Raw genomic sequence first — 12902 nt, forward strand, 5'->3', positions numbered from 1 at the left:
ATACTTGCAAACACGAAGGACTAAGGTGTGACATTTCTAGCATGATGCCTGGCATGTGCCATCCACATAAGTAATGGTGTGTGTGTTATTATTAACATTGAAATCCATCTATTGTGCCCCAGGTACCAGGGAGCTACACAGGGCTAAAAGGGTGTGGCTTGTATCCTTCAAAAGGAAATGAGAACCATGACAGATGTTCATCTAGCTGTCATTGCGGGTCAAGCACACACTATGTAGGCAGGCAGGCAGACAGACAGGTAGGCAGGCACTATATGTCTGTTGAAGGCCTACGCTAGCCTGGTCACAGGAAATGCAGGCGCACAGCGGAATCCATGGGAATGCAGAATGCAAGATTTCTTTTAAGTACCAAGACACTAATGTGTATTTAAAATCTGCTTGTGCCAGACCTGGGTGATCTTCCTCACTATCTAGTACTTTCCCTCTTTGATAGTTGTAGAGGAGACATTGTAAGTGACAAAGTGATACACCAGTACCCAGCTATGGCTGGCAGCGTTGGCATCTGTACTCTAAAGTCTGTGTTTTCCTTGATATAATATGGCTCCTCAAAGTACAGTCTGCTGGCAAGACTTTTGAGCAACTGGCCTTACTCTAAGATAGGATGGAAGACTTGCTGGGGCTCTTAGGAAAGGAAACTCCAGTCCACCCAGAGGGACTTGGAATGATTTCACAGGAGGTCACATCTGGATTGAGCCTGAAGGTGGAAGGAAGAAATGCATCTGCCCTGTCACTCCACACAGAGAGGCAGGGAATCCCAGGCATCCTTGGCAGAAAATGCAGGAGCAATAATTGGCAGAGGGTAGAAAGTCTGGAAGTTGGTACATGAGCTGATGATGATGGCGATGGTGCTGGTGCTGGTGGTGTTGGTGCTGGTCCCGATGGTGGCAGTGCTGGTTTTGGTGGTGGCGATGCTGGTGCTGGTGGTACTGGTGCTGGTGCTGGTAGTGCTGGAGCTGGTGGTACTGGTGCTGGTGCTGGTACTGGTGGTGGTGGCGCTAGTGCTGATGGTGCTGGGATTGGTGCTGGCGCTGGTGCTTGTGGTGCTGGTGGTAGCGGCGGGCTGAGAGAAGGGGAAGAATTCATGGTGGGGATCAACTGAAGAGTTGGAAGAGAGGTGCAAAGAGAGTAGGAGATGGGGCTACTCCTCAAAGACTTTGAAATTGATGTGGGGGCCTATGGTCTTCTTTTACTGGGGGGAGGGGTATTCTAGTGATAACTTTGCCTATCTGTAATAGAACTGGGGAAAAGCAAAGGCAATTCAGTTTTTGTAAATATATATATTATATATTATATTATATAAATATATATATATTAATTCAACTCAATGAAGTAGTCTTTCTTTGGAAATTATTGAACCTTTCCAATGGGGTTATGGTTCAAATGATATTTCTTTTTCTTTTTTGACTTTTTGAGACAGGGTTTCTCCAAGTAGCTTTGGAGCCTGTCCTGGAACTCACTCTGTAGATCAAGTTGGCCTCAAATTCACAGAGATCCGCCTGCCTCTGCCTCCTGAGTGCTGGGATTAAAGGCGTGAGCCACCACTGCCCGCCCAAACGATATTTATTTTTACAAAATAAGATTGAGAACAGTTTTATTGTCTGTTTTCAGCAAAATTAAATATTGTGACACTGTTTCCCTATATGTTTTAAAACCCTTACTCTTACCCATGAAATCCAGAAGTCGAGGGTCTGTATTTTTAGGGCCTGGGGAGATGATTTTACAATTGTAGGCATGGATGGGTTTAGGAGAAGCACTCCAGCAGTCCCAGCAGGCAAGAGTGACATGGAAGGGTCCCAGTGGAGAGACGGATTAGGAAGGAAATTGCTGCAATGGCCGCGAGTCTGGGTACGGGCAGGGAGGAGTTGCTGAAGAGTTGGGTAGAATAATAAAGAAAAAGGAAAGGTGAATTTAAGGTGACTTCAGGGTTTGAAGCCTGAGAGGGCCCATCTGCTACCCCATCAGTGAACCATGCTAGGTGCTTCACTTGACTGCATGCATAACCCTTTGTATTCATTAGCCCAGGGTTCTCAGCAAACACCCCTGATTCATGACAGGCTCTTCGAAAACACTAGACTACCGAAATGAAAAGAGAAGGTCAGAGGTTTCCAGCCCAGATGCAAGAAGCATATATGATTCCATGCATGCATGTGCCCATGAACACAGCATGTATGTGTGCGTGTGTGCACATTCAGCCATATACACATAGACGTACACAAACTATGGGTCGCAACCCCTTCGGGGTCAAATGGCCCTTTCACAGGAGCCACCTGAGACCATCAGAAAATACCGATATTCACATTACAATTCATAGTGTTAGCAAAAATACAGTTATGAATTAAAAGTGAAAATAATTTTATGGTTGGGGGATTACCACAACATGAGGAACTATATTAAAGTGTCTCCATGTCAGGAAGGTTAAAAAACACTAAGTAGAAACATGCACATACAACTACATACCCCCTCCAAGCACATGTATGAAGATATACAGATCCAGGCATATCCACAAAATTAAGTACAGTACAATATTACATGTGTATATACACACATGTACATGTATGTGTAAGAATGTTTGCACACATACACACAGAGGCAGGGAAGGCAGGAGCACTGTTGTCATATGTGATCTTTACATATACAAAGTGACACATTATTAGATCGCAAGGCTAAGAGGCAGCTTGCCAGATCCACACTTAAACCTGAGCCTCCTGTCCCCTTTTCCTTTTTTTCTTTTTCTTTTCTTTTTTTTTTTTTTTTTTGGTTTTTCGAGGCAGGATTTCTATGTGGTTTTGGAGCCTGTCCTGGAACTAGCTCTTGTAGACCAGGCTGGTCTCGAACTCACAGAGATCCGCCTGCCTCTGCCTCCCAAGTGCTGGGATTAAAGGCGTGCGCCACCACCGCCCGGCATCCTGTCCCCTTTTCCAACGCTATTGCTTTAAGGTGCCAGTCAAAGGCTGGGTGCTCTGGATCTGTCAGCCTGCTCCGAGGAAGCTGCTGTTCTGAGTCAGGCCTCCCCACACACAGTCGCACAGCTATGAAAAGGCTGCCTGAAGGTGACCCATGGCTGTGTAGAGCCCGATGCAACTGGCAGACCCTGCCAATCATCTAATCCTGCCTTCTTGTAGCCTTGATACGGAAGCCAAGCCCCAGTAACTCCATACTCCATGAGGTTTTCTTTTGATTGGCTGAAAAGGTGAGGAGGAGGAGGAAGAAGAGGAGGAGGAGGAAGAGAAAAGCAGACAAACTTCATGCATGCATTTTGGCTGTGCGCCTTAGAACATGAGCTTTCTGAGCCACAGCCTACCGACCTGAAGTATATTGACAGTGTTGGCAGCGCAAAGAAACTCAGTGAGCTTGTCCTGCTCAAAGCGGATTTCCAAGTAGTGCACTAAGAGCAAGCAAGGCAAAGGGCAGGGTTTATTCTGTGTTTGGAGAGTGAGGATTAGGGTCTCAGATCTTGTCCATTCCTTTGTCACTGTTAACCCTCAGCTCTCTACTTTGACCCTGCTTTAGTCTAACGACAGAACTGACTCATTTAGGAACTGAAGGCTGGTGATTCAGAAGCAAAGGATACTACAGAGGTACAAGGGGCCAGTCCAAGTCTTAGAATTGTTTTGGGTTTCTCTCAGTTAGGAGCAGCCTAGGCAAATGCATTTGGTTGTGAAATAAGGTCAATATACAGTTTATAATGTGTCTCCCCTGAAGCCAGCAGGGCCAGGAAGGTAGATATGGCCACCTTTCTGTGCAATCAGCATGCATAAGACCCTATCTCCATACTGATGGGCTAACCATTTCTTTGTGACCTTTTGCCGCCCCCCCCCAGCACCTAGCTAGGTGCTGTGTGCATAATAAGCCCAGGCATGAGGCCTCTGTCTGTCAAGTAGAACACACCAGTGCCTAGAGGACACTAGTTTGAGAGGTAGAGCTCCATCTCTGTCATCATCTCTGGGTGACTTTGAGACGGTTACATTTTCCTATTGTCTGATCCTTTTCATCCTCTTAAAATGTAAGTATGTAATTACATAGTATCAGCTATAGAAAGGCCCTTAAAAGTCATCTATTTTCCCCTTCCAAAATACTCATGAGGAAACTGGGGCCAGGAGAGGAGTGATGTGCCCGAGGTCATGGATGGAGTCAGGACACAGGCTGATCAAGTGTAGTCTCTCTTATATACTGTACTATTCCACCTTGTGTTGTGAAGTTCAATTGCAGCTTCTATCTGGTAAAATTTTACGATAGTGCTAGGTGGGGGTGTCTTTCCACATTCTACCCATACACGCACAGTGCACATATGTTCACATGTGATAACAACTCTCTTCTACCCACAAGCAGTCTGCAGTAGTTGAAGAAATCATGGCTAGAAAAGTCTCTTGGACACTGGGAAGGCTCTCAGAAGTTAGCCAGCCAGATGTAGTCCAACATGGGTCAGCAAGCCGTGGTCCAGTCGCTATATTCATGGACTGAAGTCATACACTGTATTCATGCACTGAGTGCATCCGTGCATGGGACTCTTCCAAATTCACCCAGGTGCATAGTCTCAAGCACCCTCTTGTGTAAATGCTCTCTCTCCTCTCCTGAGTACACACGGACTTCTAAATGGCTGCTCTTTTGTTTTCTGTTTATTTTTGTTCCATTAACTTTGGGTCTCACTGTGAAGTCCAGGCTGCCCTTGAATTCACTATATATCCCCAGAATGGCCTTGAATTCATGGCAATCTACCTGTGTGAGCCTCTAAGTCCTGGGATAGGTGACCAGCAACCAGCTCTATGTGGCTGTTTGAGCAGCCATTCTGGTGACAGTAAGCTTTCCAGCTCACCACACAACCTTGAACTCATGTGCACTCATACATTCTCCTATATGCTTGCTCATAAGCCAGGCTTTCTCTGCCCCATGCCAACTCGTAGCATCTCATTCTTCTGGGAATCGGCCTGGAAGGATATGGGGCGTATGTGTGACAATGATTCAGTATTTCCACTCTTATCTTGCAGGACATCTCTGCTTTTTCCATTCCTTTGCCCTTATCTCTACAAACAGATACCAATCGCATGCACTGTGGACTGCTTGTGAGAGGGGCAAGGGGAATGTGGAGAATTTGAGTATACACAAATGTATACAAACGTTAAGAGCTAGGAAAGGACTTCTGGATCCCGTCTCTGCATTCCAGAGGTTAACAAACCAGTCTCTGGTGAGTGTGTGTATGTTTACATAAATGTGTACATATAAGTTATTTGTATGGAGTCACCTCTCGGTGATTGAATCCAAAAAAATATGACATAGACTCTCAGGTCATGAGAAAACTGCTTTAATGGAGCAGGGCAAAGCTCTCTGTCTCAGAGATAGAGTTCACTTCTGGGCTCTCTGAGCAGAGGTCTTCAGCCAAGTCAATTGTATCAGTTGAGTAGTGGGTTTTGACTCTCGACCTGTGTGAATGACCATACTGTGGGTTGTCCCTGAATGGTTAATTGTGAGTCCCTGATGCTGACTTAGGCCCCAGAGTTTGGAGTCAATGGCTTATGGACTGAAGCAAGAAATAGGTGGTGGAAAGTTTATTGGACTAGGAGGAGTTCAAGAGAAACTGTACTCAGGAAAGCTTTTTGGGAGACAAGTGGGCAAGGAAGAAAGCAATGGCTAACTGCCATATCTAAGTCAATCAGCCTTCTTGGGCCAGTCACTTCCTTAATGGAATTGCCAAGGAACTGGTAAATAAGAGCCTGGCACATGGAACCAGATCTAAAGAACTGGTCTACTGATGAAAATAACACGGAAATTCCAGGGAAGATAAAGCTGGAAGCAGGAGAAGAAGGAGGTAGAGATCCAGGCATTTCCCCTGACCCCCTGGATATAGGAGTTGGGAGCAAATGGTGATGGGTGGAGATGATGCTGATAAATAAGAACGAAAGATGTTGCTAAGGTTTTGTTGCTAAGGTACCCAGGGCCTTTTATAGACTGGACAAGTGCTCTGCCACTTAGCCTGAGACCTTGGAGCTTTCCTGTGGAAGTTCCACTTGGATGTTCACGATGCAGTCAGAAAGAGCAAGTATTTAGAGTGAGAAAGGATGTTGTTAATCCTTTTGTCTATTTGATCCACAACTTTGTCTTTAGGTTCTTTAGTGCCAAAATGTGGGCAAGCGTGTTTGGCTGTGGGATGAAGTCTGCACCTGACACTAGGACTTTGGAGGGGAAGAAATGGAGAAGACCATAGACTAAAAACTAAAGAAGGCTCAGACCACTCCTGGCTAGCATTTATAAAGTACACACTCTAGGGTCCACACTGTTGCAAGTCTTTCCTGTATATTAGCTCAGTGTATCATAACTATTACACTCTAAGGCACTACTGTCATCACTATCATCTTCAATGGACTGAAACCTGGACATTTTAGGACACAGCCATTATGTGGGTCACCACATAATGGCCACCTTGGACATTTCAACCCAGGTAATTTAGTTCCAAAGTCTGTGGTGGTCATATATAATCCAGGCCCCTGTTTCTCTGCCTACAAAACTTGAAGTTGGGTTGGTTACTGAGTCTTTTCTACGCTGATGCTTTCATTATCAGAGTTTTACACACACACACACACACACACACACACACACACACAAACTTCAAGGTCAAATGAAATATAAAATACTGCTTTCAAAATGTCAGCAATTTCCACTCCAGTTCCCTCGGGAGAAAGGAATGGAGCCCAGGCTCAGGGAAAAGCGCCTATATTGGTGACTGTTCCTCCCAGTAGCCCCTAGGGCCAGAGAACAGCTGGAGACCCAGGAAGCTATGGAAGCCAGGGTTTGGTTTATGTTTCCAAATCACTGGTGACAATAACAAGGAGCAGCAGCCAGATGGCCAGTGCTGGGGTTTGGAGTCAGAGGTCTCCCGGGTGGGTAGGAAAGGGTGTTCTTCAACCAACCCCATCTCTCTGTCCAACCATTCGGTGGCCACCTGTGTCTCTGACGCCAGGGAGCATACATCTGGGCCCGTGGCCTCTGAGGCTGAGGCTTCCAACACACAGAAAGAAGGTGTGCCCCTGGAGAATAGAGTTAAGGCCGGCCATAGGCAAACCTCTCTAACTTTCGCTCTGCCCTGAGCTGGATCACCTACTGAGACATGGAGGGCAGAAAGTGGCTGTGATGAGACAGTGACGTAAAGGGAAGCAAAACACCCAGCTTCTGCCTCTTTATCTTTCGCCGTGCCTCAGTTCCCTTATCTACAACACGAGGAGGGATACACATCCTACTTCATAATTGATTGTAGGAACGGCGTGTGGAAAAGGCTGCCACAGAGTCGGTGATCAGTAAGTATGAATTAATGTGAAGTTAGAAGACTTACTACTCTTCACGGTCTTGAGCCCTCAGTTCTCTCTCTTAGGAAATACGGAAAACTTAGCCCTGCCAGTCCCTTCTTCCCTTGACTTTGGGGAGCCTATTGCTGACCGCATCTTGGGGAAGCGAAAGGATGATAGGAAACACCGATGTTATCACCTTGGATTTCAGGGAGTGAGTTGTTCAAGCAGTCTCCTAGTTTTCATGTCGCCAAATCTCTCAGCCCACCTCTGGTCACAGCTCAGGGCTTGGAGAAGAGGCTCGGCTCACATTGGAAACTGCTCCCTCTAAGGCCACTCTGCTCATCCTAAAAAGATTCCCAAGGTTTTGGCAGGAAGGAGCATCTGTGTTGACTGGTGGGAAAGTCAGATCTTTGGGACAGGACATTCCTGAGATTATCTAGGGAACCCCTGGGGGTTGCAGCTTCTCCCTGACTCTCATCCATGACTTGGCTGTTAGCCTGCTAAGGCAACACTGTGGAGGGAGACTGGAGATGAACTGAGGGTAAGAGGTCAAAATGTGGGGAGCCAGGGATCGAGCCAGCCCTGAAGGCCTGGTGAGGGATTAGGGTGGAGGAAGAAGGCAGCCCTAACAGATCTGGTGGGGGTGTGTGGCCAAATCAGAAGCAATTACTGGTTGCATTTGTGAAGGTGCCTTGTAGAATGATTGGTGATCCTGAGACTATAGGTCAGGGAGTCTTTTGGGTAGTGGGTGACTAAACAGGAGGTCACAGTAGTCCTAAGGATAAGAACGGACATTCAGTTCTCCTGAGAAACAATAATCTCCAAGCTCGTATGGGACAACTAGCAGTCTCAAGGAGAAGACAGGAGGATGGGTCTTCTGGTGATTCCTGGTGCTTGCCTAACATGCATGAAGCTCTGGATTCCATCCAGAGTGTGGCACAAAGCCAGATATGGTGACACACACCTGCAACTCCAGCACTCAGGAGGTAGAGGCAGCAGGGTCTGGAATACAAGGACATCCTTGGCTACACAGTGAGTTTGAAAGCAGCCTGGGCTACGTGAAACTCTGTCTCAAAAACAAAAAGGGAGCGGTTGTCTCAGAAGGAGCTTCACAAGAGCCTTTTAGAAGGATTTCTTCTATTGCTCTCAGCCAACTAGAACTGTCCTTCTCTTTCTATTATACGGAAGGGGAAGAATTGCTAGAGCCCAGTCATTATAGCAGGCAGCAAGGCAGAGGCCCAGCAGAGGTTTGGCTAGTCAAAGGTGCAAGGTGAAGTCTAGAGTGTCCTTCTTAAAACCAACTCTCCACTGCCAACATCTAGATCTTCCGCTATCAGCAGACATTACATTTTGAACACCAGTGCATGTTGCCAGGACACTGGCATGGGGTTAAAAGTGGAGCCATGACAGAAGTGTTCCAATGTAGGATTTAGTGACGAGCTCAGTCCAGCCCCAACCAACATGCCATCTACCATGTACCCAGCTGTTGCCACACTAAACTTTGAACTTGTTTAAGGACCCAGCCTGTGTCTCAGTCACTCATATCCAGTGAGAGCCTGGCCCAATTCAGCACCCATTCCAGCCCTAGCAAGTTTACTGAGTATAGTATACAACACACACACGAACACACACACACACACACACACGACACACACAACACACACACACACACAACACAGAGCCTGTCAAATTCATGCACCCATCTCCCAGCTGAAAGACTTTGGTAGCATGAACCTAGAGCTCTAGCGCGGCCAGGAGAGCTTGCTTTCCACAGTAACCATTGCTGTGGTGGCAAAAGAGCTGGGGTTTGGCCTGGGGGTGGTAAGGTCCCAGTGTGAAGGGAGGTGGGCCAGGCCATGAATAGGACTCTGTGTGGCCAAGTCGAGAGGACTGGGGGAGGCTGGAATGTGAGGAACGTGCTCTCATGACTGTGGCCTGAGGCCTGGGTCTGTAGCACAGGGTTGATCAGGGGTGACGGAATGGCGGGGAGGGGGGGGCGACAAAGGTGGAACGGGAAGCCGAAAGACCAGGCAGTGAAAAGACAAAACAACAACTTTCCAGGTCTCCCATCAGATAGCATGGCAGGGACTGTGGAGGGCCTGTAGGCTGGCCAGAGAGGGTGCTAGGAGCAGTGAATTTGAGAGTTCTCTGGGTCTGGATGAAGCCTGTTGATAGCTTTTGCAGTTTCTACCAACACTGTCCCAGACCTTCCTACTATTACCATCCACCCAGCAACCACCGTCCTCCTTTTCACTTAGGTGTTCTCTCTCTCTCTCTCTCTCTCTCTCTCTCTCCAACAATCTATTTCTCTTCCTATTTTTCTTTGTTGGGAGGACTCTCAGTACTGGAGCTAATTTGTAGTTCATGACTACAGGAACAACATCTTCAGATGGGCAGGGCATTAGGCAAAACCAGAGAGAGGGATCAAAGCTGTAGTAAGGCAGAGACCTTTAAGATAGGTCTGAAGGATCAATAAAAAATGGACTATAAACATGGTAGAAGCCAGAGAAGGGACAGAGGATGGGGAAATGAAAATGGGTTCCTGGAAGGACATCTAGGTATCTGGCCTGGCAGCTGACTGAATGCTGGCCCTAAAATCAGAAACAGAACAAAGGGCAGCTCTCGAGTGTATGGGAGGAAATCTTCCATTACTGTGAATCTTGCCTTGAATCTGATCGATTCTAAGAGAATGGCGCGTCTCCCTAGAGAAGTCTAATAGGTACTGGGGTACACTTGCAGAAGGAAAGATGAACAAAGAAAGATGCATTCCCTGCCACCAAAGAGCCTGTGGTCTTATAGAAAAGAATGTGACCAGACAGGAAAAAAAGAGGGCTGAATCTTGGCCAGGTCTAGGGGCATCCACCTATACTCCAGGGTTTGGAGGTCTGAGTTAGGAGGATTATGAGCCCCAGGCCAGCATGAGCAACAGAATGAGAGTTCCCGTAAAGAAAAAAAAAAGAGAGAGAGAAATAGATTGACGTTAAAAAAGGGGAAAGCCAAAGTCATAAGCAGGAAGGGGGTTGCTAGGTGGAGAGAAGAAAGGTAGAAAACAAACCTTCCTAATTCTGCAACCCTTTGATACAGCTCCTCACATTGCGGTGGTCCCCAACCATAAAATTATTTCATAACTAAAATTTTGCTACTGTTATGGATCATAATGTAAATATCTGATATGTGACGCCACATGGGGGTCATAACCCACAGGTTGAGAACCACTGATCTAGGGTAACATTCTGAAGTATGAAACTATGGACTGAGACACAGTTCACTAACCAAGCATGCATGTGTGAGGCTCTAGGTTCAGTCCCCAGCTTCCAAACCAACAGACACAAGAAAACTCAAAACCATGAACAAATAGTTGCTCATGCTTGTAATCTCAGGTCTCAACCAGGAGCCGTTTGGGGATGCTAGCCCCGGATGAGATACAACATCAGCACCCTGCCATGCCATGTGGCTGGCAGGGGCAGGACTCAAGCAGAAGTGAGTACAGGACAGTGCTATAGGAGAGAGAGAGAGAGAGAGAGAGAGAGAGAGAGAGAGAGAGAGAGAGACAGATTTGAAGAGGCGTGGGAGGTGAGGAACGGGCTGACACAGATGCCCACTGCCACCCAGGGCTAGCTGTCTGCCTATGGGGCTGCTTCCAAGGGCCATGACTTGGTCTGTGACCCTGATGAAAGCATAGAGGATAGGGCTGTACAAAACCGGCCCTGCCCATCACTGGCTGAAGCACTCAGGAGACAGAGTCCTGTACCTCACCTCTGGAGTACAATAGAGCTGACCCTGCTCCCAGGAGCATAGGCAAGCTCGTCCCAAAGGCATGCCAATAGGAGAACAGGTCGCATCCCTTTTGTCTGTCATGTGATGTCATGGGGGAGGGAAAAGGTGCCCTCCTCTCCATCCCTCAACACCTGCAGCAGGTGGAGGACCTGACCTGACCCCTCACCTGGTGCAGCACTCAGGGCCCTCTGCCTCACCTGGGCAGCACAGTAGTGCTTTCCCTGTAGACAGAGATGCACATGAGCCAGCTTTGAGGGGCATGGCTGGTACCACCTCCTTTGTCTGCAGGGAGGCCCCTATGTCTCCAGCTATTGAGGGAGCCGAGCCCTTTGCCAGCTGCAGCACTCAGGAAAGCAGGCCCCCTGCACCTCATCTGGGCAGCGCAATGGAGCTGACCCAGTTGACAAGAGCACCGGAGAGCCAACCCTGAGAATGTGAGCGTGGGAAACCTAAGCCCCGCCCCTCATCTGCCATGTGCGGCAGCAGGGATGGGGAGAGATGCCCCTCCAGCAGTGCCTCAGGCAGGTGGGAGAGCTGGCCCTGAGGTCATGAGAGCAGGAGACCTGTCCATGCCCCTCACCAGCTACCACACTCAGGAGAACAGGCCCTGCACCTTGCCTGGGCCTCACGAGAAAGTCAGCCCTGTTAGTGAAGGTATGAGTGAGCCAGCCCTGTTAGTGAAGGTGTGAGCCTAAGAGAGCTATCCCCACTTTTTGTCTGTCATGTGGCAGTGTGGGTCGGAGAGAGATGCCCCCCCCTTACTTCTCACCCCTTGATGCCTGAACAGAAGAAGCTGACCGATCCCCTTATCATCTTCAGTACTGGTTAAAGGGGGCCCTGTTCCTTCCCTTAATGTGTGAGACTGGGCTATCTGGCCACCACCTCCTCCGTTCCCCCGCCCCCGCGTCTGCCTGTGGTGGGCAAGGGAGCTGACGCTCCTCCATACCAGCTGCAGCACTTGGGAAAAGTGAATTCTGCACCTTGCCTGGGCAGCGCAGCAGAGCTGACTCTGTTGGCAGAAGTGTGGGCAAACCAGCCCGGAAGTTGTGAGTCTGGGAGAGCTGTCCCCATTACTCATCTGGCTTGCGGCCGCATGGAGGGGGGAACGATGCCTCCCGCACCCCCCCCCCCATCAATGCCTCAGGTTGGTGGGAGAGCTGGTTCTGAGGTCATAAGATCAGGAGACCCGTCCCTGCACCCACCAACTGCAACACCCGAGAAAGCGGGCCCTGTACTTCGCCCGGGCAGCACGATAGAGCCAAACCTGTTAGCGACAGTGTGGGTGAGCCAGCCTGGAAGTTGTGAGTATGGGAGAGCTGTCCCCGCTATTCATCTGTTATGCGACGGTGTGGGTGGGGGAGAGATGCACCCCCTTACTCCTCACCCCTTCCTTCCCTGTGACAGACAAGCAAGCTGACTCTCTCACCTATCCGCTGCAGCACTCAGGAAAATGGACCCTGCACGTTGCCTGGGCAGCACAGCAGAGCTGACGCTGAGGGCAGAGGTGTGGGTGAGGCCAGAGGAATCTGTGAGCATGGGAGAGCTGTCCCCATTACTCATCTGTCATTTCGTAGCATGGGAAGGGAAGAGATGTCCCCTGGACTGCCCCCTCCCCATCAGTACCTGAGGCAGGTGGAGGAGCTGGCTGTGATGTCATAAGAGCAGGAGAGTCTATAAACGTTGCCTGGGCAACACAGTAGCGCAGGGCCCTGCTATGCGAGAACCCTGAGGATGGGAAAGTGGAGAACTGGCCGCACTCCCTGCTCACTGCGGCAAGGGTGAACTAGCAAGGGCAGTGGTGAAGAGCTCACCCTGGTGGTGAGGACAGGG

At 48.8% G+C, this 12902-nt stretch overlaps 1 protein-coding gene across 1 annotated transcript in view; it reads left to right on the forward strand.

Annotated features, from left to right (window-relative positions):
• Positions 1-854: 854 nt before the first annotated feature.
• Positions 855-12902, forward strand: part of LOC121443295 (stAR-related lipid transfer protein 8-like) — a 74716-nt gene continuing 62668 nt past the window's right edge. The window contains exon 1 of the mRNA XM_041645000.1: positions 855-1067. Coding sequence (XP_041500934.1) covers positions 855-1067 — 213 coding nt within the window. The remainder of the gene's footprint in view (positions 1068-12902) is intronic.

This window comes from Microtus oregoni, unplaced genomic scaffold (genome assembly GCF_018167655.1).
Source record: "Microtus oregoni isolate MIOR12 unplaced genomic scaffold, Mior012 000104F_ref0000108, whole genome shotgun sequence".
Lineage (NCBI taxonomy): Eukaryota > Metazoa > Chordata > Mammalia > Rodentia > Cricetidae > Microtus > Microtus oregoni.